This window comes from Penicillium rubens (genome assembly GCF_028828025.1).
Source record: "Penicillium rubens strain IBT 27055 chromosome Unknown utg000004l_segment0_segment0, whole genome shotgun sequence".
Taxonomy (NCBI): Eukaryota; Fungi; Ascomycota; class Eurotiomycetes; order Eurotiales; family Aspergillaceae; genus Penicillium; species Penicillium rubens.
The window spans coordinates 2,865,556-2,892,988 of NW_026890602.1; the positions used below are offsets into that span (position 1 = coordinate 2,865,556).

At 49.9% G+C, this 27,433-nt stretch overlaps 9 protein-coding genes across 9 annotated transcripts; 4 read left to right on the top strand and 5 right to left on the bottom strand.

Annotated features, from left to right (window-relative positions):
* Positions 1-2,523: 2,523 nt before the first annotated feature.
* Positions 2,524-4,409, top strand: N7525_011060 (uncharacterized protein; the record flags this gene model as incomplete). The annotated part of the gene is made up of 3 exons (XM_002560702.1): positions 2,524-2,738; positions 2,805-3,092; positions 3,158-4,409. 3 exons carry the CDS (start codon positions 2,524-2,526, stop codon positions 4,407-4,409), a joined length of 1,755 nt encoding a protein of 584 aa, XP_002560748.1.
* A 373-nt stretch (positions 4,410-4,782) lies between these two features.
* Positions 4,783-7,189, bottom strand: N7525_011061 (arylsulfotransferase family protein; the record flags this gene model as incomplete). Its single annotated transcript, XM_002560701.2, has 3 exons — positions 4,783-5,466; positions 5,527-6,262; positions 7,164-7,189. 3 exons carry the CDS (start codon positions 7,187-7,189, stop codon positions 4,783-4,785), a joined length of 1,446 nt encoding a protein of 481 aa, XP_002560747.2.
* Positions 7,190-7,383: 194 nt separating this feature from the next.
* N7525_011062 (GNAT family N-acetyltransferase) lies at positions 7,384-8,127 on the bottom strand (the record flags this gene model as incomplete). The annotated part of the gene is made up of 2 exons (XM_002560700.2): positions 7,384-7,685; positions 7,737-8,127. 2 exons carry the CDS (start codon positions 8,125-8,127, stop codon positions 7,384-7,386), a joined length of 693 nt encoding a protein of 230 aa, XP_002560746.2.
* Positions 8,128-8,478: 351 nt separating this feature from the next.
* On the top strand, positions 8,479-9,883 carry N7525_011063 (uncharacterized protein; the record flags this gene model as incomplete). The annotated part of the gene is made up of 4 exons (XM_002560699.1): positions 8,479-8,674; positions 8,730-9,080; positions 9,133-9,795; positions 9,843-9,883. 4 exons carry the CDS (start codon positions 8,479-8,481, stop codon positions 9,881-9,883), a joined length of 1,251 nt encoding a protein of 416 aa, XP_002560745.1.
* A 154-nt stretch (positions 9,884-10,037) lies between these two features.
* On the bottom strand, positions 10,038-14,109 carry N7525_011064 (ABC transporter ATP-binding protein; the record flags this gene model as incomplete). Its single annotated transcript, XM_002560698.2, has 3 exons — positions 10,038-13,051; positions 13,110-14,028; positions 14,077-14,109. 3 exons carry the CDS (start codon positions 14,107-14,109, stop codon positions 10,038-10,040), a joined length of 3,966 nt encoding a protein of 1,321 aa, XP_002560744.1.
* Positions 14,110-14,763: 654 nt separating this feature from the next.
* Positions 14,764-16,145, bottom strand: N7525_011065 (GNAT family N-acetyltransferase; the record flags this gene model as incomplete). The annotated part of the gene is made up of 2 exons (XM_002560697.1): positions 14,764-15,126; positions 15,180-16,145. The coding sequence occupies 2 exons, from the start codon at positions 16,143-16,145 to the stop codon at positions 14,764-14,766; spliced, it is 1,329 nt and encodes a 442-aa protein (XP_002560743.1).
* Positions 16,146-17,028: 883 nt separating this feature from the next.
* Positions 17,029-22,778, top strand: N7525_011066 (uncharacterized protein; the record flags this gene model as incomplete). Its single annotated transcript, XM_002560696.2, has 2 exons — positions 17,029-17,382; positions 17,430-22,778. The coding sequence occupies 2 exons, from the start codon at positions 17,029-17,031 to the stop codon at positions 22,776-22,778; spliced, it is 5,703 nt and encodes a 1,900-aa protein (XP_002560742.2).
* A 1,467-nt stretch (positions 22,779-24,245) lies between these two features.
* N7525_011067 (uncharacterized protein) lies at positions 24,246-24,896 on the top strand (the record flags this gene model as incomplete). Its single annotated transcript, XM_002560694.1, has 1 exon — positions 24,246-24,896. One exon carries the CDS (start codon positions 24,246-24,248, stop codon positions 24,894-24,896), a length of 651 nt encoding a protein of 216 aa, XP_002560740.1.
* Positions 24,897-25,945: 1,049 nt separating this feature from the next.
* Positions 25,946-27,064, bottom strand: N7525_011068 (uncharacterized protein; the record flags this gene model as incomplete). The annotated part of the gene is made up of 1 exon (XM_061215329.1): positions 25,946-27,064. The coding sequence occupies one exon, from the start codon at positions 27,062-27,064 to the stop codon at positions 25,946-25,948; it is 1,119 nt and encodes a 372-aa protein (XP_061067841.1).
* Positions 27,065-27,433: the final 369 nt, after the last annotated feature.

Genomic DNA, 27,433 nt, shown 5'->3' on the forward strand with positions numbered 1-27,433 from the left:
GCTGGGGTCGTTGCTCATATACTAGTAGGCTTTAAGGATTGGGTGAACTGTGGCGTGAAGGTACGAAAGAAGGGGCGAGACTTTCGAGTCCACTCGTTAAGAAGGGTTCATGGGAGCTGGCTGAGCCTGAGTGCCGGTGAGGATCCCGGGTGCCGAGAACGCAGTTTAGTGCGGTGGGCCACGAGGTGAAGTTACATTCGCTGGCGAGAATGGGATAAGCTCTGGGGATTAGGCTCTGCGAACCTGCTACTGTTGAAACACATGTTGACCGTGTATGAAGACGGGGCGTGGATTGCGGTGATGCCCATGTCGCATGGGAGGAAAGAAGGTTGGTTGCGTATGCAGCGGACTTTTTAGTGAGTGCTAAGGATGAAAGGCACCGAGATAGTGTATGTTGAAAGAGAACACTGAGAGATAGTGAGCGTCGAGAGAGGAAAAAAAGGTACGTCCTTTGCTGATAGCGCGTGACGAGTGTGAAAGCTCTATGCGTGGGTGGTCGCCCGGCCGGTTGCTGTGTCGCGTAGAGAGAGAGACCCCTAGTCGAGGGTGGCGATGTGATGTCCTAAAGAGAGAGAGTCTTGGGGGATGATGAAAAAGAGGAGGATCCAAGGGTTATAACGCAGAGAGACTCATGGAGACGTCGAGGTGTACGGTGGAGTGTGAGATGATATTGAATAGTTGCGGAAGCTAGGTTCCAAGCTATAAAAGTTTGACAATCATTTGATTCCTGGGATTGTACAGAGAGACCGGGCCCTGGTGTGTAGTCACTGGAAATAGCAGTTAGTTAACTGTGTTATCCAGAAAGGCAGAGACCAGGATATCTCATATTTCAAGTTCATGTGACTTGGGATTTCTGGCACTTTTCTGATCACTTCCTGATATGTACATACTACATTTAGGAAATGCACTTTCTGACATAGACCTTGTTCTGGTTAGGATCTGAGGTTGCTATGCTTTACACGAACTGCAGGTATATATGTGGATCTTGTGTTTCTATCTCTTTTCGCATTGTATTTTCGCACTTCTTTCACCCAAAATGGTTGGGCTTAGCCCTGAGGTTAAAGCAGAACTTCCTGAAATCATATCTATGTTCTTCCCAGTGGGTAAATTCTCAGAGTCTGAATCTTCCCGATACTGTGGGTTTTAGCTGAATGACATTATATCATTATACAAAGAAATGGATGAGATGGACAAATGTAATTTCGTCATAAAATCGGCCAGGTGTAAAGAGCTGACTCAGGTCGAGGTTCTGAGGAAGCTCTGCGGTGACACAAGCGACGTGATTCGGACTTCGCGTCCGCCTGGGAAAGCTCACTTCGGGTTATCGAAGGTTATCGAGGCTTTCCTTCCGGGTTATAAGACGTACCACCGACACTGGTTTCTGACGCTTGAAAACAGTTCAAGGCTTCTACTATGAGAAGGTAATAAACGCCGGATGGGTGGTAGCTCTCAGGAAAGCCCGCGGAATCTACCTGCGTAGTATTGGGAATTCAAGGCATCACCAAGCAATAGAGTTGGGCCGAAGTTCATCCGTGCGGGTAACATATAAAGGACTTGAATCCTCCACCCGACGTTGTTCTAGTAAAAAAAGAATGCACTGGAGGCATAGAGACATCTGATGTTTGGAGTATATGGCAAGCACGAATTGAGGTAGAGCTCATGATGGGACGTAAACTCGGGTATTACTGTGGAAAAGAAACATCAAGACATCATGTTACCTAACTTTCATGAGAGTGAGACAATTGTGGGGTGTTGAATCCAAAAAACTACTTGTTAGCTTAGTACACTACTTCTTAGGGCTGCAGGGTTGTAAAAGCGACACCAGCTGGAATAGGGAACTATCACCCGACAAGAGAAAAAAATTGCTTGCGCCGTATATATCTTGTACCGCATAGATGTAGTCATGAAGCGGGAAACGAGAAATCCTATAATATAAACGTCTGGCATGTCGCTAATGTCACTAATAATGGAGAGAAACCAAAAATGCCGCGGAAAACGCTGTAAAGCTCAAATACAGGTAATTTTGTAGCTCCGAGTGATTTATTTAATACCGTAAAAACCGAACCCGGCATTAAAAATACCATTAAAACCGTAAACAGCCCAAGAGTGGGAAAAAACGCCACCGTCCAGGCATTGTTCGCCGAAACTGTCTTCTGAATGATAAAAAGTCCAGGAAAAACGAGCTTAGAATGGGCTGATCCAGACAAACCGAAGTGGCATGAGTGCAGCCGAGCCCCAAGACCAAATTTATTGGACCAGGAAGCTCCTTAGCAAGGCTGATGGATCCATCTTATCAACGGTTATGTACGCCAAGGAGGCCGGCCCCGACTAATCAATCTCGCTATGGAAATTATTCCTTACGGGCACTTTACCCGACACTTACCTGGAGACAATGTACTCATTGGTGCAGAATCTTCCTTGTTACCGATATCGGATAATGCATACATGATATATTATTAAAGGGTATATAAGCTCGCTGATCGGCACTTTTTAGCCAAGCTTCGAAGCATAGAGTCTCTCACGATGGCATCGAAGGAGACGCAGATCGCTCAGGTGACGGCTGCCGACGTTACCTATCCCACTGAGAAAGAGACGGAGACAGCCCAGCCACCGGCATATGCAGCTGATGGCAATTCGGACCAAGAGTCTCTTGATCAAGAGGCCCAGGCTGGTGTGAAGGGGGTTCAGGCCGCGGCCGCCGTGTGGACTAAGTCTCATTTGATCCTGGCATATGTGATGTGAGAATCTCTTCATGATCCAACTTCTATATCTATTCAAATACTGACTCTGACCGTCCTGCGAAGCATTTGGTTCATCTACTTTGTCACCTCCATCCAGGAGGTCGTCATCCGTTCTCTAAACCCCTACGTGACCAGTGCATTCGAGCTCCACTCTTTGACGGCTGCCACGAATATCATGGCCAATATCATTGGAGGCTTGAGTAAAATCCCCCTGGCAAAGATATTGGACTCGTGGGGCCGGCCTCAGGGTATGTCTTTGATGTTGCTCATCTGGGTTGTGGGTTTCATCATGATGGCGGGCTGCAACAATGTTCAGACATACGCGGCCGCCCAGGTTTTTTCGTCCGTAGGGTATGATATCCATATCCTTGCCAAATATCTTCCCAACAGCTCGGCTAATTCGCGACAAATTGTAGATCCCAAGGTGTCAGCTATTGTTTGACAGTTTTCATTTCGGACACCTCTTCGTTAAAGAACCGAGCCCTCATGTTGTCGTATGCAACCTCGCCATACATCATCACCACCTGGATCGGAGGACCAATTGCTCAAAGTGTCCTCGGAGGCCCTGGCTGGCGATGGGGATTCGGAATCTTCACCATCGTTGTTCCGGTTGTGGTGGCTCCTCTGTGTCTTCTGTTCTTCTGGAATCAGCATAAGGCCAAAAAGATGGGCTTGCTCGCACCCAGTCGTGGTCCTCTCACCTTATCTACAATCAAGCAGTACTGCATTGAGGTTGACTTGATTGGAATCATTCTTCTGGCGGGCGGAATGGCCTTGTTCCTTCTTCCATTCAGCCTCTGGTCATACCAAAAGGATCAATGGCGCTCGGCGATGATCATTTGCATGATCATTTTTGGAGGCCTTTTGCTCATCGCATTCGCTCTCTACGAGCGATTCTGGGCCCCAGTGACCTTCATCCCATTCAATCTACTGATGGACCGAACCGTCTTCTTCGGTGGGTTGATGTTTGTCTTCGAATTTTTCAACTCGATGGTCTGGGGTAGTTACTTCGGATCCATGCTCCAGGTCGTCTGGGGTCTGGATGTCACCGAGGCCAGCTATGTCCAAGCCATCTACAGAGTGGGATCTTGCCTCTTTTGTCTGCTAGTCGGGGTCCTGATCCGCTGGACTGGTCGCTTCAAATGGCTCGCCGTTTACTTCTCCTTCCCGCTTATGATCCTGGGCGTTGGACTGATGATCAAGTTCCGCCAGCCTGATGCGGGTATTGGGTATATCTGTATGACTCAAATCTTCGTTGCCTTCGCTGGTGGAACCACCGTTATCTGCGGCGAGCTTGCCATGATGGCACCTTCGAATCACCAACACATCGCTGTTATCCTTGCCATGCTGAACCTGTTCGGTAGTATTGGCAGTGCTATTGGGTCAACTGTGTCTGCCGCTATCTGGACCAGTGAGTTCCCCAAGGCACTGGCTAAATACGTGCCGGCAGAGGTGAATGTGGCAAAGGTCTATTCGGATATCACCGCCCAGCTGTCGTATGAGTGGGGAAGCCCGGCTCGGAATGCCATTGCTCACGCTTATGGAGATGCGCAGCGTTATATGCTGATTACCAGTGTTTGTATGCTGGTAGTTGCCTGGGGATGTGCTGGTATGTGGAGAGATATCAAGATTAAGGATGTTAAGCAGGTCAAGGGACGCGTGATCTAAGTTGATGTGGCGTTGATGGAAAAGTGTGAAGCCGGCAGATGAAGGTCGTGGGGGATCAGATTGAAGCTAGTGGGAGTCTGTGTGTAATAATGTTTCTCTACTTAGTTTGTCATACGATTAATGTCTACTATATACTGAAGAGTATCTCTTTTTTACACTTTGGCTCAATTCAAAACAATAGTTCAATGTTTAGTGGACTTCTGTATGGTCGAGTAGGGATTTTAACAGAAGTGAGCCTGGACTACGTACTATGTACAAAGGATGGTTGTCTTTAGAAAATCAAAAAGTGATATTCTATTAAGATTAGTACAGTCGAGCTCTCTCTTTGTCTATTCTTACTAAAATTACAACACAGCAATCTCCCTATACCTACCTAACACCGACCCTTTACGGATACGACTTTGGAAACTCCTTTCTCAATCCCCAGGCCATGAGCTTCTACTTGAACATATCCAAGCTTCCCTTTGATGCTTGCCACGGTCTCAAAACCTGTCTTCCGTACAGCTGCGACTGGACTCAGGTCTGAGGCATTAGCGCCTCCGAAGACCTTCCACATTCTATGCTCAGTGGCTCCGTTCCAACTCATATAAACATTGGTCTTGTTACGACCCTGCTCAATGCAGGAGAACACATCGGGGAGAGTCTTGGGGACACCGACCCAGGGTGAGCGATAGGCACGGTAACTTGCGACGACAGCATCGAGTCCAAACTGCGCAGTCATGACACAAGTCCCGTTGGAGTTGTACTCCTTGATCTTAGGGTTTGATCCGTAGCCCATTATGGCATGGTTTCCAGGCAGAAGTTGTGTGTTTCCTTGAGAAGTTGAGAATATCTCATCGCGCGAATCGTGGAGAGTCTGGACAAGGGAGACCTCACGAGTGGCTAGATTGACGTTCATCAGTATGCCTTCAGTGTGGTGAGTTCCGTTCTGGACATCGGAGTTGGCGTTGTCGAAGATGCTGAGCATGAATCCATCCTCAGCCTCGTTGTGGATGCGGGCGTCGTGTTGGTAGCTGAATTTGATTCCGTTGAGATTGAAGTCGCCGCCGGTTTGACCCTATTGTAGAATTTGAATATGTGCAAGTTACGTGTGACATTTAAAGAAGCTTGAATTCACCTGTAGTGTCCAGTCAACCGATCCGTCTTTCGCAATCTTGAACAGCGAACAGTAGTAACGGGAGGAAATGATGTACGTTCCATCCTGGAACTTGTCCACGGAGTTGATGTGGAAGTAGCCATAGGGATAGCTGCTGTTGCGTCCCCAGTCTTTAATCGGGTAGAAAGGCTGCACGTGTTCCAAGGGGATCTGATCAATGTGGTCCAGAGCGCTCCAGCGGAAAAGGATCTCGTTGGTCTTGACGTCGATCTCATAAAAGAGTGAGTCAGCGATCCAGCCATCCTTTGGGCCGCCCACAGAACTGAGATCGGCCCGGGTAACATTGTAACCTGTGACCAGCATTGTTCCATCAGGCGTCATTGTGTTCTCGTGCATGTCAATCCAAGATACAAAAGAGGAGCTGTCAATGCTGCCCAAAGCCTTGTAGTTGTCATTTGTCACGGAGACATTGTAGATGCTTTGATAGGACTCATCCAAAACTTGAATAATCCCGTATCCCCAACCAAAGGGCTCCGGGACTCCGAGGCCGTTGAAGTACGTCAGGACAAGCTTCCCATCCAGTTTCTGTACTCGGAAACCCTTCAGGTCACCGCGCGGGCTCTGCCAGACAAGCTCGTTCTTGTCCGACATAATAAACACGCTGTACTGATGCGCGTCCCATGATTGGTCGAAGAAGAGGTATCCGGGGCTGGTAGGGCCGGATTTCGAGATTTTGAGACTGGGAGGTTCGTAAGGGCTGGACTTGAAGGTTTGCCAGGGTCAAGTGGTGTTCTCGGCCATAGCAAGGGCAGCTTGGAGCCCGCAAAGGGCGGCAAAGGCGGAAGAAATACGCATGGCAGGATGGACTTCCCTGCAAGAGTGGACTACTGGTTCTTTTGTTCCCTGGATGTCTCAAACTCAAATATATAACATAATTGTTCGGAAATCCCCGGTGTTTAGCCGATGTCGGCCAGTCAAATCCCTCCCTGATGTGAGGGATTTAATATTTTTATGAGATGGTACTCGGATCCAGAGCATGAAGAATTCAGATAGTTCAGATCCATGGATCCAGGGGATTGGCGGGCCATCTGATAAAAAAATACTTGATCAGATAAGATCGGCGGCTCCACATCTGTATTTCCATACGATACAATAGTGTGTTTATTACTACTGGTATTTCGTGGTATCAGTAAAGTTACTAGTGAACGCCACCAGGGACTGATCAGCACTTTCCGAGTTGGTTCTCATATACGGAGTACCCCAACCCCACATGGATGGGCACGAAACTGGCCCTCGATTACGGAGTACTCCGGACTTCGTATTCCAGTATTTCGTGGGGTATATATTTCTATCGACGGAGTAAGAGTCATTGGGAAAGGCGGCACTACAAGGTGTAAAGAGTAAGTCTCCCCTTCCTCGTTTGTGCCGTCATTCCAAGGTTCTTGGCTCGGTGGGAATAATTGATTGATAAAAAGTTCCAAGGTTTTAATTTGATTGATAAAAAGGTTTTAGATTGATAAAAATTTTCACAATAATTCACCGAGAACACGCCAAGTCTTGGCTCTAACTCTATGTTCCGCTTAGACCTCCAATTAATTTCTGCGGTGGACTCCTTACCACCCCTGAGAAGGGATGACCAGTCTCGTCTGATGGCTTACCGGAACAGGTCGGAGTTCTCGCTCATTCGGTAAGTTTAGCTTCCGGGTCGCGTTTTACACACCGTGGGCTAGGAACATATGTAAATGCGATTCAGTGTTCGAGGAACAGAGATTCTCTTGGCGTCAAAAAATTAAATTATGCCATGGCATCCGGCATGTGGCCGATGGTGCCTGCATTGATTGTCCAAGAAAGGTCTGTAGATATCTAGTTACATGTAGTTTATACAGAGGAAGTCTTGCCCTCCGCCCATTCCTCGAATGTCATGTTTCCAGCAGATGTGGGCATTTTCGCCATGAGTGGTGCTCGAACCTCTTTGTCGACCCTGGTAATTTCGGGCTTGAACACGATTCCTTCCGAGAGAGTCTGGAAGCCAAGTTTTTTATACAAGGGAACTCCTTCCACAGTCGACTCAAGGTACACCGGCAAATCCAGCTGCTCTGCCACGTTCATCCCCCATTGCATAAGCTGTGCTCCGACACCTTTACCCTGGTAGTCTGGATGCACTGCAACTGTGTGGCAGTCTATCGCGGGGTCAACATACGGCCATCATCAAAGGATCAGTAGCAACTCACAAACATGCTTCTTAGGCCCAATCCACTTCTCCCTCTTTTCCCAGAGCTGTTCCAAAAACCCTTCGGCGCGCGATCGCTGGTCACCCTCCAGCCATCCAATCCACGGCTTCTGGCGCTCTTCAGCGGTCCTTTCGCGCCAGTAGACTTGCCATGTTGCCATGCCGGCGATTTTACCGGTGTCGGTGTCAATGCATTGGAAAGTGTGCTCCGTGCTCAATCCTTTCCAATATTCAAGAGTCCCTTCGGTGTGGACTTTACGGAAAGCCTCATCGTTGATATCGGTTCCTGGGTAGATGAGGTCCAGGATCAATTGGCCTTTGAAAGCCGCAAACCAGACATCGTAGATGGCCCGGATATCGGGGAGAGTGGCGGGGACAACAACGAAGCCCATATTGAATATAAAAAAGAAAGTATAATCACTATTGAGGAATAGTTCAGGAAGAGTTGAAGAAAGTAGCAGTGTACTCCGTACCTGAGTATGGTATTAAGAGCATGTGTATTCAAACAAACCATACTTTCTCTGTCTTGGCGCCAAGTCTCCCGAAGTCGGATCTGATAAGACAAGGTTTCATTAAACTTACATACCTGCGTAATGGGGACCGTATTTTCTCCGGGTATTGAGACATTTGACCTGTTGATCAGTTGCTCGGGTGGAATTGCCGGCTCCTAGTTTGACTTCTTTTCTTTTCCCCATCCCATCTCCCCCGAGTATCACCCAAAGCCCATTATACTGATCGCCGCCATGCCTGGTCTCGAAGAACAGCCGCCATTCAAGGTTCTCATTGTCGGAGGGTCTTATTCCGGGTTGGCCGCAACTCTGAACCTCATTGATCTGTGTCATGGGCGGAAATGTCGATTCAACCTGGATGAGAACGAGAAGGGTCCGGGGCACACGATTCCTGTGCAAGTTACCATCGTGGATGAGCGCGATGGCTATTGTATGTGATCTTACTCATGGAATTTGGAAGATGTCACTGACAGTAATTATTTTAGACCATCTGATCGGTCTGCCTCTGGCTATGGCTTCCAACGCTGATGCGAGCACGTTCTGGAAAAAGTTCGACGATATTCCCGCCCTCCAGTCCCCTGATATCAATCACATTCAAGGACGAGTAGACTCGATTGACTGCAAGTCCCGGATCGCGCGCATCCGCCAAAATACTTCGAATGATGGGCACAAGATTATCGAAGAAAAATACGACTTTATGGTTGCGTGCTCGGGCTTGCGACGCGAGTGGCCTAGTGCGCCCAAGTCTTTGACTCGGGAGGCATATCTTGCCGAAACAGCAGAATCTGTGCAGACTATTGAAGAAGCTTCGGCAGGCGTGGTTGTTATTGGAGGCGGTATGTGACATTCTCTTCTTGCACTTGAGTTATACTAATTAGTTTGTCGCAGGTGCTGTTGGTATCGAGATCGCCGCCGAGATCAAGATGGTCCAACCCGAGGCAAAGGTGACCCTCATTCACTCTCGGCAACAGCTGCTCTCCTCTGAGGACCTCCCCGATGAGTTTAAAGAAAAGACCCTTGAGATGCTGAAAGAGTCTGGGGTCGAAGTGGTGATGGGTGCACGCGTCCAGGACACAGTTCGCGGTGACGAGTCCGCTCCGGCTAAGTACACGCTCAAGCTCTCAGATGGCAGGGAGCTCGCTGCCGATCATGTAATCAACGCCGTGTCACGGTTCGCACCAACATCCTCATATCTTCCTAAGGAAGCCTGTGATGCCGAGGGATATGTCCGTATCACGCCCGGTCTTCAATTTTCCGCAGATGTTCCGAACAAGAAATATCACTACGCTGCTGGTGATATTGTCGCCTGGTCTGGTATTAAGCGTGGTGGTCAGGCGATGCACCAGGCGCATTTTGCAGTTTTCAACATCCACCAGCAGATGTTGGCAGAGCGGTACAATACGGAACCCAAGTTTGTCGAGTTGGTTGATGTAGCTCCCATGATGGCTTTGGCTCTTGGAAAAACTGCGGTCGGGTACTTCCCAGCCATGGGACTGTCCTCGGGCGACGAGATCCGGAATATGTTCTTCAATGATGACCTAGGATATGAAAGTAAGTTGACGAGACTCCCGCCAGATTGATTGAGCTAACAAAAGCAGTCTGTTGGAAATGGATGCGTTTGGGAGAAGCAACCGAGTAAATGATCAAAGTTGATAGGAAAGTCATGAAACGATATGTATTTATTATGTAGCACGAGATGTCTATCATAGAAGAACGAAATTAAACAATATAGATCTATATCGAAAACAGAAGGAAAAAAAGCCAGCTATGCACTTTTGTCTATTCAAGAACATTTATCCATCCACTGTCTGGTTCAGGGCATTGACTCTGTAAGTCTCGCTCCGCTCGATCAGTTGGGTGTGAGTGCCTTGCTCAACACAACGGCCATCCTCAATCAAGAAAATGACATCCGCCTTGCGGATCGTGTACAAACGATGGGCAATCGCTATCACAGTCATGTTTTTGGCTGCCTTCTCCAACCCATCCTGAAGCAGTCGCTCAGACTCCGCATCCAAAGCACTGGTCGACTCGTCTAGGAGCAACAGCTTTGGCTTTCGAATCAGCGCCCGCGCAATAGCCAGTCGCTGCTTCTGACCTCCGGAGAGACGATCACCGTTTGGCCCGCAGTGTGTATCGTATCCGTCGGGAAGCTGCGAAATAACGTCGTGGATATTGGCTAACTTGCATGCTTCTTCCAACTCGTCTTGCGTAACCTCGTGACCAGGTCGTGCGCCAAGAGCAAGGTTGAAGCGAATAGTTCCTTCGAACATAACACTCTGCTGTGGTACGTATGCAATGTTGTCACGGAATGAGATGTCACCATAGGCAACGTCTCGGCCGTCAACATGGATGGTACCGGATTCGGGGGAGTAGAGGCGCTCCACAAGTGAAATGATGGTCGATTTTCCAGCACCACTGGGTCCGACCAAAGCGGCAAACTGACCTGGCTTGACGTCTATATCCAAACCATGGAGCACGCGGGTGTCTGGGCGCGCGGGATACGCAAAGTGGACTTGCTTAAGGGAGACACTGATGCCATTGCGAGTGTCATCGACCTTCTCGCGGGCGTTTGCCGTGGATTCGACGTCGCTCGTAGATTGCAAAAGCTTGCTAGGCAGAAGTTCGATAGGGGCTGACAGTTTCTTCGTGGTGCCCAGGTCTAGCAGATTCAACAACCGGCGGGTGGCCTGGAAGGCACGTGAGACATCAGGGGCCAGAGCAAACATCTGTCCCCACAGCTGTGAGCTGACGAGCAGCGCTAGCTGGACGATGAAGAACTGTGTCTGACTATAGTATCCTGCAATGATGTTTTTCGCTCCCCACCAATATGCCAGGCCATACAAGAAGTTGCTGAGACCGTATCCGATGGCAAGCCAGACATTGGCCCAGGCACTTTGGCGGGTAATTTCTCTCATGGGTGCCGCTAATGAGCGACGGTATGTTCCCATAATCTCGTCTTCCACAGAGAGAGACATGACGGTCTTGATCGAGTTGACAGCCTCCACTGTAATTCCCACAGACCGAGCAAAAGCCTCCAAATGGCGCTCCTCAAACTGTGCCAGTGAGGTAACTCGCATCCAGCCAGCAGCCAGTAGCAAAGGTACCACGGCAAGGCAGACGATGGCGATGCGCCACGCGATAATGTGCGACATGATGATGGCAGCGAAGAGGTTGATTAGGATAGACAAAATTGTGCAGACAACGGAGCCCGTCAGGCCTGCAAGAGCATTGCTGTCCTTTGTGATCAAGGAAAGCAGCAATGATGGGTTGCGGTCATTGGATTCGTGCCATTGGAGATCCTGCTCGAGAATGGCTCGTAGTGAAAGAACTCGCACTTTGTAAATCACGTTCTCCGCCATCCAACCAAAGAGAGACCAGCTGAAGAAGTTTGCAAAGAATTCAATGATAGCGAGGACGAAGAACATGAGACCGTAGAATTCTCCAGCGTCGCGGATATTCTGAGGTTCCTCACAACCACTCAGTTTACCCACGACATTACCAAAGATGACTGCCGAAGCGCAATATGTGCCGCCGATGACAACAGCACCGGTCACTGCGAGTACCAGAACGAACGAATACGGTCGGAACATAGAGCCCAGGGATCCAACTGTTGAGGCAAATGACCTGTTTGTGTCTACAACACCGCCGGTTTCTTTAGGCTTGGACTCTTGGGCAGCGGGGGTATCGACCGTCTCATCTTTATCGGGAACATCATCAGTCACGGAAAGATTGGGTTCGACCTTTTCTGTGATTTGAGTCACAGGCGACGCCGATCGAGTAGATGTTCCCTCTTGAGAATTCTCGACATTGAGGTTCTGAAGGCGAATCAGCTCTGCGTAGGCACCATTGGCCGCCAGTAGCTCCGTATGAGTGCCCTGTTCAACAAGCTTTCCTTGTCTCATGACAATGATGTTATCCGCATTCCTGATGGTAGATAGGCGGTGCGCAATGGTAATAACAGTCCGGCCCACGGCCACACTCTCTAAGGCTCTTTGGATGCGCATTTCTGTTGCTGAGTCCAAAGACGCTGTGGCCTCGTCGAGAATGAGAATCCGCGGGTCTTTCACCAAGGCTCGGGCCAAAGAGATACGCTGCTTCTGTCCGCCACTGATCAGGTTCCCGCTGGAACCGACCGAAGTACCGTAGCCTTCTTGAAGTTTCTCAATAAACACGTTGGCATCAGCCAGCTTTGTGGCACTTTCAACCAAGTCCACCACCTCTCGCGCCTGGTCACCGTGTTCTAGAGCCGCGGCCGAAAGAGCCTGGCCCTCCCTCACAGCGGCAGCAATCTCAATCAGCGCGGTGCCAGTCAGGATCGGTTGAAGATGCGTGTGTGCAGGGGAATTGATCAGGCCCATGGCAATGTTCTCAAAGATTGATCGATCAAGAAGACATGGCTCTTGTTGGACAAGACTGATATGGCTCCTCAATGCACGCACATTCAGATCTTTGACATCATGTCCGTCCAACATAACAGTTCCCTCGGTAGCATCGTAGAATCTTGTTGCTAAGCCGGCAACAGTAGACTTTCCACTTCCGGACAAGCCGACGATGGCAGTCTGTTTACCGGCGGGACAGGAAAGCGACAGGTTTTGAAGGACTGGCTTATCTGGGCGGGAAGGGAAACAGAATGAAACATCGCGCAACTCCACATGGCCCTTGACCTCGGGCAATACTTCTCCAATATCCTTCGAAGTGCCATCAATTGCGGACGAGTGGTCGATGTCAGCCTTCAATTTTGTGAAGGCAACCGAGGCGGCATCGAAGCTTTGGATGAAAGGTGCCACTGTACTGAGGATCAAGGACGCTGAGAGATAGGGATAGTCAGCGATAGGTCAAACCAAAACATGTATATAGATGCTTACCATCCACAAGAATAAAGATCACGGTGTATGTTGCGCCAACTGTCATGCTGCTGTCATTGGACTCTACCGAATCCGCAATCTTCGTAGACCCCTGCCAGAAGGCCAGTGCATTGGCCGAGAAAGCAATAAAGTAAAGCAAACCGGCCTGAGTAGCCGTGGCAATTGACTTGCGAATTCCGGCAATCCTTCCAGGGTTCAAAAACTCGATGAACTTCTCCTCAAGCCGCGCGTTGGCCGAGAAAGCATGGACCACCATAGTGTTGGAAAATGCTTCCAGTGCAACTGAGGATGCCTTGGTCATGCTCTCCAGTGCGCGACCAAAATACTTTTGCACAAAATACCCTCCCAAGAGAGACATGATCAAGTAGGCGGGAGTCAGGGAGACCAACATTCCAGCTAACTTGGGATCCTTAATGAAAGCCACGACATACGCGGTGACGAAGAAGGCCAGACTGTTGATCACAATGCCGACCTTTTCGGACGTTCCTTGTTGCACGGTGGTAATGTCGCCTGTAATTCTCGAAGACGCCTCGCCAGCCGGGAGGTTGTCGAAGAAGGCCACATCCTGGCGGAGGAGGGCTTTGAAATATTTCTCGCGCAGACGCTGAGCCAATCTCTCGCCAGTCAGATTCCAACTAAACACATAAATATAGATCAAAACGAGGTAGGCGATGCCGATGTAGACAATCATCAAGACTTTATCGTTAATACCAGCTTGGTATGCGTCGCCATTGGTGTCGTTGACATTGCAGGTCGTCGAGTTCATTTCATCCACCAGTTGACCAAACACAATTGACATGATCGGAAAGGGTATTCCGGAGGCAATTGCGGAGACAAGGCCGAGCACAAGGAGTGCGATATCTGATCTGCTGGGCTCGCCATAGACAAACAGGCGGAAGAAGACAGCTCTGTCCCTCCACTTTGGGGAATTAGCTTAAGAACCCTAAGGATGTAGGAGTAAACATACGCTGCGCTTCTGCGCTGGTGCATCTTCGGCCATAGTAAAAATTATCTATGGGCGTGAACAGAAAGGAAGATCATTTGTTATTTCATCCCAAAGCTAAAAGAGAAATCCCAAGAGCCCTGGAGCTCCACTCGCATGACTTACCAAGAATTTTACGGTGAAAAGCCGACGTCGGACAATACGTAAGATTGGACTCCTTATCAGATCGACTAGTAAGTAAAACCGCCAAGAGCCAAGAGCCAAGGAGGTAAGAATGTCGGTATTTGAAGGTATTTTTCGTTTTGGTCTTGGAGGGTCTTGGGGGTGGGCCTACGGTTGGCTTCGACCCAAGAATGTCGTACTATACGGAGTACGCTCCGAGCAAATTTTACCAATTTCCAACGATGATCTCAATTGTGTCTTCTGTTCCGACATGTGTCCCCTCGGGGACTGCTCGGTTATTGCGGTTTCCTTCTTTTTTCCCCCTACTTTTTAGGGCATGGGGTCAATACCACTACCAAACTCAAAACATCGCACGCGTCCCCGAATCTGATTAGATTACGCTTGGTCCTCGTGAAGAAAATTTCCTTGGCATTGCTGGGTTTACACCCTTATGCGCTATGTACCCGAGGTTTCTCCTAGACGATCATAACATATACATATGCACATGCACAATACAATCACATCATATTTCACATTTTGTAACTAGTATTACAACTTCAATGAGCGGAAGGGATTGCGGTCGAGAGTGTCAGACCCGTCGAATCGCAGCGGCGCCACGTGGAAAAACTTCTCCCTGCTACCCAGAATGAGCGCCGACCGTTTATGTGGCAGATCAACCAGCTTGGCCAGATTCATGCCCGTAGCGTGGTCGTAGGTCAGGGGAGCCAGGTTGGAGTATTTGGGCTCTCCAGTCACATACTCCGTACGGGGATCATCCAGGAAGATGTAATGCATCAATCCAGACCACCACGCAATGGTGCGGTGCGGGCCTCGGAAACGCTCATCACCGACTAGTGAATGGCGGCCCCTGTCCCAGTCACCAGCATCGTAGTACGCACCGAGATGGTCCTCCTGTGGTTTGAATTAGCCATGGTCAGGTTGCCGGGAACAAATAGAAACCATACCTTCGCCCAATATATCTCATGATAGGAAAAGAAAGTATCGTTGAACTTGGCTAGCACAGCGATCTGGTGCGGATCCTCCTGGATTTTGCGCAAGTATTCGCGGTGTTGTTCCAAAGTTCCAGTTTCGTTCCACCCCTGAGCGACTCGAGGGTCATTTTGCCACTTATTGAACAGCCCCAGGTGTTCCTCGTTTGTGTAGTCAAGCGCATAGACTGAGAAAAACTCGTCCAAGTGTGGAATGTAGCGACTGTAGATGCAAGAGCCGGGAGATGGTTTAGGTGGTCGTACGGGGTGAAGGGCGTGTACTCGACGCTCGGGGAAGCCAGTGGTGACGGTGTGTTGGCGTGGTCGGCAAGGGTATTCGCTCAACGGCTTGCGCATATAGCTGTAAATCCCCGGGTCGGACACCCACGCTGGACGGGTGCCAAAGGGTGAGCCAGCTCCTTGCCAGAAGCTACTGCGGGAAAAGACCAGCTGTCCGAGGTGGTTAGTGGTGGTTGGGATGGGTTTTCCTGGCGCAGCAGATGGCTCGGGATGCGCGATGGCCAATCCCACGCCTTCTAGCTCCCGTGCAAGTATCTCACTCCCAGTACCAGACAGCACACCGCGGAATATCTCGAACTCGCTTCGCAGGGTCTCAATGGCATAGACCACATTCCAGATCTGGCCCACCGTCGGCGTGTCCGACCCTTCCCATGTAATATAGGTAACTGGACTTCTCTGTGCACGTGCCCAGGGTGAGTTGTTTCCCTCATCTGGTGTGGAAGAAGGATCAGGTTGGGCCAAATCTGTAAACTTCAACGACGCGTGGTCCAATGGCTTTGGGGGTGGAATGCCTTCGTCTCCGCGAGGAGCTCTCAGCAGCTGGAACTTGCGGAGATTCCGGTCGGTAGATACGACGTGTAATTCATAAGTCGTCTTGTACGGCTCCGGTAGCCGCACAAGGGGGAGAGTACTCGAGGACATGACTATGATATGATGGTGATGCTACCAACTCGGAACAGGAGCACGAAGGAATAAGTAACCAGATATGCAACGTTGGCATTGACCACCTTACCCTCGGTATACTCGGGCTCGGGGGATTTGTATACGATGTTAGGAATTGATCATCCTTGTCTGTGTCCACCAGGCAGCGGTCCACTAGGCATAGGATTCAGGAAACAGATACCTTGGCTGCAACCAAAGACCAGCCGTGTAAGTACGCTGCTTGGCGCAGACTAGTAACGACAGGGGGGAGTCAGTCCAGGTCCCATACATGTTTGAGACGAGAGCTTCCAAGGTTCGTAACAATCGCCAATGTAATCAATCGGCGGATATCCGATGTCGCAGCCAATCTAATCAATCTTTCAGACGGAATCTTGCGAATCTCCGAAAAGGGTAACGTTGAAGAGGATGATCATGATAATGACGACGGTATTCCCCCAAACAACTCTCGGAAACTCGAATATGAAGGTCAGAGTTCTGATCGGCGCTCTACATTAAGTTTTTAGCGCCTGGGTCCAGGGTGGCAGTGCTTAGCGTTAGATCTTGGCGGATCTTGGCGGGTCTTGGGACCCTGTTGTATGGTATGGTTCGGTATGGCTCGGTATGTATGGTAATGTACGTCATGACCGTACAGATATCCTCCACTTCAGGTATACAACGTATTTAGTTCAAGTATACGGATCCATCGCAACATTGGCAATGAGGTCTCGGCACCTGCTCGGATCGTTTCTGCCCGCTGTGGCTCTTGCAAGATGCCAAGTCCGTCACTGACGATCTGCATCAGATAATTTAATCAGATCGTTGCTTCATAGTCCCCGCGCCCTAGAGACACTTTCCTTAATACTACTTTTTTTTCTTCAAGAACATGGGTGAATACATCGAGCCCAGTGCATCCCCTTGGGTGGGCGAGGAGTTGACGAAGCCAAATGATGCTGGCTGGTCCGACTGTATGACCCTGCCCACTCTTTCGGATATAAAACACGAGGAAATTATTGCTCTGGCTTGGGTCCTCCTTCTCTTTCGAGGGACAGTGCAAAATGAGGATGGAGGCTTTTCCTGGTTGAAAGAGGGCAGTCTCCAGGGAGGTTCCATCTCCGATGTGATTGAGGGGGAAGGTAGCTCCCTGCGATCTGCTTTGGAAGCTATCCGAAGGCGGGGTCAATTTGACGGGGAATTTTCGGATACACTCTTGTTTCGAAATGCCTCCCTTGATAACGAAGTAAGTAGATCCAAACTCATGGCTAGCACCAGTTTTAACTCGATTAGTGGACGTTTGCGCTAGAAGCAAAGCTCGCAAGTGGTGTTGTGTATGTTCGCGGAACTCCTCAGTCCCGGACAGCCACGCAACCTGTCGAATCGGTCCTACCTCATATTCTCGCCGACCTCATTCTCTCAATTGCCAATAACCTCGATCAGTCTGTTGCTGAGGCCGTCCGCATTGGACGACAAGAGCTGTCACAACTATGGAAGTGGAACGGGACAATGCCCCCCACTATTGACCAATGCATCCAAGATATAATCAGTGAAAAAGCGCAAAGTCAACTCGATCGTCCCGCAGTCGTGTCTTGGGATGGAGAGATGACCTATAGGCAACTAGAAGAGCGCTCAACAAATCTGGCTAGACACCTTGTTGATCTGGGACTGCAAACTGGCAAGGCTGTTCCGCTCTGCTTTGAAAAGTCCATGTGGACAATTGTTGGTGTTCTCGCAGTCATGAAGGCTGGCGGTGCACTGGTTCTCATGGATCCCAGCCAGCCAGAGGGACGACTGAGCACCATCGCCAGCGAGGTTGAGGCTGGTTTTATCTTGACTTCGGAGGCGCAGGCAACACTAGGTGCGCGCATTGTCCCGGGAGGAAAGCAAGTTATTGTTGGCCCACAGAATGATGAGGCCGAATTTAAATCGCTCTCTGTGGACCTACCTGTGGTCCCAGCGTCGTCAACTCTTTACATCCAGTTCACCTCCGGCAGTACTGGCAAGCCCAAGGGTGTGCTCATCTCTCACTCCAACTATACTAGCGGTGCACTACCTCGCGCCGAGGCAGTCGGATACAAAGAACACTCGCGAGTGCTTGACTTCCCCTCGTATGCATTCGACGTCAGCGTTGACTGTATGTTGTGCACTTTGGCCAACGGAGGTTGCATTTGTGTGCCCTCAGAAGACCAGCGAGTCAACGACCTCAGTGGCGCTATTCGTAAGCTGAACGTGAACATGGCACACATGACGCCATCGGTCGCGCGTGTCTTGGCGCCTGATATAATGCCCTCGTTGGAGGTCATCGGTCTTGGTGGCGAGGCAATCTCCGCTAGTGATGCGGCCGAATGGGGCCAGAAGACGAAAATCGTGATCGCATATGGCCCATCGGAGTGCACTGTTGGCTGCACAATCAATAATGACATCCCTCCTGGTCGATCGTACACTAGTATCGGACAGGGAGTCGGAGGCACGACATGGGTGGTGGATCCATCCAATCATGACCGATTGATGCCTATCGGCACTGTGGGAGAACTTCTTATCGAAGGCCCCGTGGTCGGTGATGGATATCTCAATAATCCAGAAAAAACCGCCGAGGTCTTCATCGAGGATCCAACATGGCTGGTTGAGGGTGGGGGAGATGTACCAGGTCGCAAGGGCCGTCTCTACAAGACTGGTGACCTGGTAAGATATGACCCCGATGCCTCGGGTAGTGTTGTTTTCATCGGCCGTGCCGATCAACAGGTGAAGCTGCGCGGCCAGCGCGTGGAACTGGGAGAAATCGAGCACCACGTCCGAAATTATTTCCCCGCTGGGGCGAGTGTTGCAGCGGAAGTGATCTTCCCCGGAGGAAAGAAAGCCGATGCCACACTGATTGTCTTCGTGGCGGAGGAAAAGAGTGAAACGACGGGCACGACCAGCGAGATTACCTCATTTTCGAGTTCATTCCAGAAGCTGATCGCTGGTATTGATGATATTCTTGCGACAAACCTGCCCCGGTATATGATCCCCACCGCATATATCCCACTCAATCAGATGCCACTCCTGGTGTCGCTCAAGACAGACCGGAAGCAGCTTCGGGCTCTCGGGAATGACTTGACAAGGAGACATATTGCAGAGTTTAGATCGTCCACCGTTGTCAAAATAGCACCCCGGACAGAGATGGAGCGTAAGCTTCATGGCCTGTGGTTGAAACTATTTGGTGATGAAACAGATATCGGAGTCAATGACCACTTCTTCAGCCTCGGCGGTGACTCGTTGAAAGCCATGAGGTTGGTGGCTGCTGCACGAGAGCAGTCACTTGCTATTCAAGTCACTGATATTTTCCAATCACCCATCCTCGAGAGCCTGGCCCTCAAAGTGAAAGAGGTGGAGAACAAAGGTCCACTGGAGGTTCCCCCATTTTCGCTGCTTCCAGCAGGTTGGGAGGCCGACGCTGCACGGGTCGAAGCGGCTTCGTTGTGCAACTTGGATCCAAGCGAGGTTGAAGATGTGTATCCCTGTACACCTCTCCAAGAAGCTCTCATGGCCCTCTCCGCCAAGTATACAGATGCCTATGTCGCGCAGAGAGTCATTGAACTTCAGGATATTCAAACCGCGAAACGACTCCAATCTGCTTTTGAGCAGGTCTCAGCAGAATGTGCGATTCTACGGACAAGAATTGCCCAAGTTCCCCGTCGCGGTCTCATGCAGATCGTCGTACATGCAAACACTCCATGGCTCAACAGCTCCAATTTGGCAGAGTATCTAAGTAGCGACACACTCAAGGGGATGTCTCTGGGCACTGAGCTAGCTCGTTTTGCTATTGTGAACGATGAGACATCTGGCAAAACCTACATCGTCCTGAGCATTCACCATGCACTCTACGATGGTTGGTCAATGCCTTTGGTAGTTGACCGAGTGAATCGCGCCTACCGCGGTGAAAGCATCGGCAGCCCAGCACCGTTCAAGAACTTCATCAAGTGGCTTGGTGAAACCGACCGATCCTTCACGGAGAAATTTTGGGAAACTCAACTCGAGGGCGCTACATCGCTGCAATTCCCTCCCATTCCATACACTGGGTATCAGGCTCGTGCCGATTCTCTGCTAGAACATTACGTCAATCTGCCCCGGGCTTCTTCGAGCTCCACAACGAGCATCGCGACCGCTATTCGAGGTGCTTGGGGTCTGCTGGCCGCGCATTACACATCATCTGATGACATCGTATTTGGAGAGACCATGACCGGTCGCACAGCTCCCGTGGCGGCTGTAGAGGAGATCGAGGGCCCGATGATCACCACTGTCCCGGTTCGAGTTTGCATCGATCGCAAGGCTCGAGCATCAAGTTACCTCCAGCAGATCCATGATCAAACAGTTGATCGCATTCCCCACGAACACATGGGTCTGCAGCACATTCGACGCCTGAATGCCGATGCTCGAGAGGCGTGTGAATTGCGCACAGGTATTGTAATTCATCCGACGATTGGGGAAGTCGAGCCCTCTTCGAAAGAAGAGCCAGCCACCGCATTTGTTCCAACCAGCGAGGCAGAGGCCGCCCGTGAAGCGTTGAAATTCAACTCATACGCCCTTATGCTTGTCTTCACCGTTGATACAAAGGGCTTCCTTGTCATGGCCAGCTTCGATTCAAAGACCATCGATATCCCACAGATGGATCAAGCGCTTAAACAATTTGATCGGCTGGTGCAGCAGATTCTGGAGGATCCGACCCAGAAAATCCAGCACATCTTCGATTCCACGATTGAGACGGATGTTGCAGAGCAATGCCGTCTGGCCAAGATTGGTCCAGCCAGCCTCCCTACTGAGGAGGTTTACTCGGCTGCCACATCTACTTGGATCGTTAACCCAAATGACCACGAGTGTCTCGTACCACCGGGTGGAGTGGGTGAGCTGCTTGTGGAAAAAGAAGATGAAATGACTTCCGGCAACCCAGTCGCCAATCCAACCTGGTGCAAGCAACCGACGAAGCTGTACACGACAAACCAGCTGGCGAAGTATACCAATGATGGCTCTGTTATCATCCTTCGCGCAAAGGACGCACAGATTGGTCAACTCCAACCTCGAAACAAAAATCTTAATGGCGGTGCAGCCATAACAACGGCCACGCAGCAAAAGCTCCAACGTGTCTGGAGCCAGGTCTTGGATATCCCCTGCGAGGATATCCTTTTGGATGACAGCTTCTTCGATTTGGGAGGTGACTCCATTCGTGCTATGAAGTTGGTCTCGGAGGCTCGTATGGACGGCCTTCAGCTAACTGTAACCACAATCTTCGATCACCGGTCCTTGTTCGATATGGCCGAACACGCAGTAGAGGCTCAGGCAGCAGTCACTACGTCTCAGGATTATGCACCATTCAGCTCACTCAATGTCACCGACTTAGATGAGTTCATCAACAAGATAACCCCATTGCTTGCTCAGCCTGAGTGGAAGATCGTCGATGTCTATCCAAGTCGCCCGCTTCAGGAGATCGCAGTTCAAGGAACTGTCCAACTCCCTCGGTATTCTATGCGATACGAACTTTTCTACATGGATACCAAGGTGGACCGCGCTCAGTTGTTCCAAAGTTGCCAGGAACTTGTCTCTCGGAATGAGATCCTTCGAACTGTATTCGTGGACCATGAGGGTGTCTCATTGGGAGTGGTTGTCGATGACCTTCCCTGCCAGATAGTCGAATACGAGATTGAAAGCGATGTGGAAGAGTTCAGCCAGAAACTCTGCGACGTTGATGTCCAGTCACGCATTCCTCTCGGATCACCATTTTTGAAATTCCTCTTCGTTCGGCACGTTGACGGGCCCAGCAGCCTGATCATGCGCATCTCCCACGCCCAATACGATGAGATCTGTCTTCCGATTCTGCTGCAGCAGCTATCGGCATTGTATGAGGGACGACGAGTGCCGAAGAGTTTGCCATTCTCCTCGTACGTCGGCCATGTGACTCGCACTAATCTGCCAGCCAGCATTCCGTACTGGCGTGATCTCCTTCAAGGGTCATCTATGACACGGATCCAGCCCGATATTCCTGTCGTATCTGCCGCTCACTTCGCCATCTCCAAGGATGTCAATATAGCCGCACGACCACGGGAAATCACAGTCGCAACTCTCCCTACGGCGGCTTGGGCGCTGTGTCTTGCGCGACGCCTCTCCCTTGACGATGTCACTTTTGGCGAGGTGGTGAGTGGTCGCAACATTGACCTCCCCAACGCTGACTCAATTGTTGGACCATCGTGGCAGTATGTACCGGTGCGGGTGAAGTTTGGAAAGGAATGGACTGTCATGGATCTTTTGCAGCTTGTCCAGCGACAACATCTTGAGAGCGCTCAGTACGAAGGAATCGGTCTGAAGGAAATTGTCAAGGACTGCACTGACTGGCCGGAGACTGTTGATTGGTTTGATTCGGTCGTGCACCAGGACGTTGAGCATGTTGAGGATCTATCTTTCATGGCGGCCAGTAGCCGTATGCAGACCATCTACCCGCATTTCGAGCCATTGCGGGAGATCAAGGTGCAGGCATTCCCGAAGGGGGATACTCTGTGCATCGAAATTGTCACTGTCGAGTCGTGGTCGGACTTTGCTGTGTCTTTGTTGGATGACATGATCGACACTGTTGGGCAGTTGGTGAATCAGGTCGATTCCAAGATTTTATAGATGAGGTATCTTCTTTTGGTACCTAGATTTTAGATTCCTTTGCGAAGGGGTATAACGGCCAGGGGTCGGATGCCTGATTTTGTATGGTGGGTGCCTGATTTTTGCCTGATTGTACACCGCTTTTGACACCGCCCTATACAGGGTATTGTAAACATCTTTTGAAATTGAAGCTATTCCCACCACATAAATCCTCAGATTCATCTGATCCTAGCCGTTGACTGCCTCCCGACCGCATAAACCACCAAATTTGAAGCTATTCTCACTATATCAATCCTCACATCTATACAGTCTCCGGCGTCACCGTCCCAACCGTCCTTTTTCCTCGGTTTCGAAGCCTTCCGACCGCATAAATCACCATGCCTCCTCGCATTGATATTAACCCCTATAAGGACTAGATTCTTGATCTGCTCTCTTAGCGCACTATGTATAAAGCTATCCGAGCTCTCCTATAAGAGAAATACCATATTATCATTAGCCGGACTAGCTTCATTTTGCCTGATATGGAGATTTACATGGAGTTCTGCACTATGGAAATGCCTCAACGCCTGGGATTGGATGAATCTGAGCATTTGTATGGTAGGAATAGCTTCATTTTGCCTGACATGGAGATTTACATAGAGATCTGGCCTCAACGCCTGGAATTGGATGAATCTGAGCATTTGTATAATGTGAATAGCTTCATTTTGTCTGACATAGACATTTACATGGTCTGCACTGTGGAAATGCCTCAACGCCTGGGATTGGATGAATCTGAGCATTTGTATGGGCGGGAATAGCTTCATTTTTACTGCCTATTTTTAAAGGTGTCTGAACATCCATATGTACCTTGCTTATTAAGGCTCTGTCATTGTAATTCAGGTATCTTAATTTCTGCCAGTTTAAAATCAGGCAAAATCAGGCAAAATCAGGCAAAACTCAGGCACCCGCCATACAAAATCAGGCATCCGACCCCTGGCCGTTATACCCCTTCGCAGATTCCTTTATTCGTATTTGTTAATTACAAAGTTTTGGACTTGGTTTTAGGAAAATGCAGTACTTCAGTGAAGAAGTGGATAAATAATGCTTCGAGCGGTCTAATACAATAAGTGTACTAATTGGGTGAATGCTTTTCCTATATCAATTAGATCCAAAATGGTAGAGTCGTACTAGCTTCACTTTCTTTTTCTTTCTCATATGGATTATATCCTTGCATCAATAAATAGCCAACCTTCTGCGTTTTACTCCATCAGGCCTTCCACGGTATACCCACGGCTAGTATACCCACGGCTTCATCTTAGTGCTTCGAGTGGGACCAAGGAACGCCGCCCACGGTAGCAGATAACGCCTTGGACTGAGACATCATCGGCTAAAGTACCCTGGACTATTTTTCTGCTCTGTTAACTCATTCTCCCAGATCCTTTTCAAACACATACTCGATCTCTCTCTCTTCCCCATACGCATCCCTTGAACAATTATCAATTATCCATCATGTTTGGACCGCTCGACAAAGCGACCATAAGGTCCATTGACTTCAACCGCACCTCCCGTTGCATGCTCCAGGACATGCGCGAAGAGACCTGGGGCTGGGTCGTCTACCGCACAACCTACCGCTCCGACCCCGCATTTCATAAAGCAATCGAAATCCTCACTTCGTGGATCAAAGCGGGAGTCTACGAAGATCTCAACGAGTACGGCTTGGAAAACCCGGATCCCACGCCTAACGATCAGCTCTGGGCGCGCCATCAGTTAACCGTGATTGAGGAGGGGGGCACGCTTGACGGGGCTTCGTTAGATATTGTGCGGGGACATTTTGAAGGCTGGGTAAAAGCCCAAGATAAGCAAGATACATGGAATAAGTACCGCGCGTGCTTAGTGATAGATGAGGCGGCTGTCCAACGGCTGGGCGAGGCAATGACGCCAGAGGAGCACCAGGAGAAGCATGGGGAGCGCCGTTATACAGAGCTGCGGCAATGGTTTCTTCCAGCTGTGGAGGCGTTTCTAGAACTCGAAGAGGGAGAGACCGATTTTGAAGGGTGGATGAATTGCTCGGTCTTTAATCTAATACGGCTGTGGACGTCTTTGGACGATGGGATGTACATGGAAGATGCCTCGAATGAGGTCCAGGACGGGGTGTATTGAGGGCGAGGCTGGTAGCGTTGATCCGCGCCGCCACTTCTGGCTCCTATCCCTGTTATAGTAGATTCTCTATTCCCTGGTCTGACGGACGCTTGGTTTTCCTAATCGTGTCTGTATTGGTTGTGAGCGTACATAGTATGCCTCCGCCTCACTAATTAACCCCGTCCCTCATTTCAAGAACTGGCATTCGTTGCCTGTAATTCTATCTTCCCCTCTCTAAATTCCGTTGCCAGCTTTGAATACCTTTGCAATACCGCCTCGCGTGGCGTGGAAAAGAAACCGTGCCATAGGATAATGAATACTACGCAGTTTCTACCGGGCGTGTAGTGGAACCTACAATATTTTCATCATGTTACTTCTTATGCTGCCAGAGATCGCAGGTATTATCGGCCCTAACCGAAGTGGCAGGGGAGACGCGCACCCTCGGGTGACAGGCTGTACCTCATCGTATGGTGCCTTTAAATCACTCGAAGAGGTCCGCACCTACATGAAAGATATAGGTGTGACCCAGGCTAAGGAGGTAACGAAGGCCGACGTAGGAGAAACAGCACCTTTGTATGGGAGTGGATTCTATACCGTTGTTAATAGGGTAAACCTAGGTATCTATGGCTTATACCGGTAGGCACTACAGCCGCCTACTACAGGGAGCATCATAGCTAACTCTCGAATACCCTAGTGCGATTAAAAATTAGTGGCTAGTAGAGCGCAGATAAGTCAAGAACAAACCGGCTCACAACGAGGATAGAACTTAGCCCTACATTATCCGGTACATATGCAGCCCTAGTTGACCTGATAGACACCCCAAGTCCCAGCTGACCTCACGAACCTTCACCTTGGTAGATCCCAAGAACATATATATAAACACAAGGTTATAGGCTGTAGAGCTCGCATTTTCCGTGTCACAATTGCAGAAACCAAGGCCAGATCCGCCCCAAGATAAAGATAAAAGAGAGTCCAGTTCGAATGCAAAATAAATATACCAAGAGATGCCGTCAACATCAGACCTGAGCAATTCCCAGGTGGATGCTAAGGCTGAGGTAATGGCCTAAGGCCTACTCTTGGACTCGCCGCTTCTTCCAAGTCAAGAAGACAACATAAAACTTCTCCGTATCTGCGCCAACTTGACGGTTCCCAATATTGGTGTCGATATTTGTGCCCATGTCAGAGGGATGATCAAATGGCACCAAAGCCGGGGCCGCAGGAATCGGCTGTTCCTGCCCAGATTGAGATTCCGACCCGGCCTCAGTATCAACCGGCCATGCAGGCCTCTGCCTCTGCAGCTCCGCCTCTTTGGCCCCAGTCCAAGTATATGCTCTCTTTGATGTGGGATCAGCGACCAGGTATAAACCCTTGTCAGCCTGCATGGGAAAGTTCCACTCGAGAGCCTGTTGTATGATGGCATCTAGCTGGTCCCTCTTCCGCATGATCGTCTCAAACTCGATTACCAGTTCCTCCAGACAGGGGAGAGAGCTGAATTGGTTTCCCCACGACCGAGCCGCGGCGTGTGGGGAAACGGCCCTCCCCATATCGGCTGCGTGGGTTCTCCCGGGTCGGAACGGATCGATGCCCAGGGGATCATTGTTCTCCCAGTACCACCAGTCCGTGTGGCGAAACGTGATGGTCATCTTCTTCGGTGCAATCCTGCACTCCCCTCGCGAACTGCGTCCCTCAGCGCCTATTTTGAGACCGTCCCATATCTGAGACCAATGATTGTCCTCTAGGAAATACTGCTGGGTGAACAAGTGTAGATGCTGTACCTGAGCCCGCTGCTTCGGGGTCATCTTGCGAAAATAATTCAGCGGCGACGAGGCATCGTTGACATGAGGTGGAGATCGATAGAACCAGAAAGTATGCTCATTTACTGCCGGTGGGAGGAGGGACGCCTCGGCGTAGATTTGCTGGCATGTCTGGAGGAGGGCAGTCTGGATGCGCTTAGGCTGCTTGTAGCCGGGCCGGTAGTAGAAAGCGTTTTGCTTATAGAGGGATCGAGAACTGTCGTCTGTGAGAACATCCTCGGACTCAAGCGCAAGCGTATAAATTCGGTTGCGGATCTCGGCGGGCAGGACAGTAAATAAGGTGGATGTCAATGGGGCTGCCGGTAGAGATGGGACAAGGTCCTGGAGGGTCTCCGATCTCACAACATGACGCTTTTTTAGTTGACTCGAATGCATATTGTGCGTAGAGGTATGATGAGCACCTAGGTATGTAGAGGACAACTTCCGATGTATATATACACCACAGGAAAATCCCCGCCTGGGCTGGATGGTTCAGCTTTCGCCTTTTTACCCCGCAAATGCCTGAGGTAACACTTCATTTGCCACCTGAACAAAAAAGTAAAAAAGCAATGAGCAATGTTGTCTTGTTGTTTTGATTAGGAAACGTACTGGGTCTCATCCATGGATGGGTGCCTAGAAATGTGTCACAGCTGAGCCGCATGTCTCCAAAATTTATATTAGGCAGTCGCTGTCGAAAGATTGGAAGCTATCCGGACTAGCTTCTGCAATTGGACAGGTAGCATTTTTACCCTTCACTTCGAACAT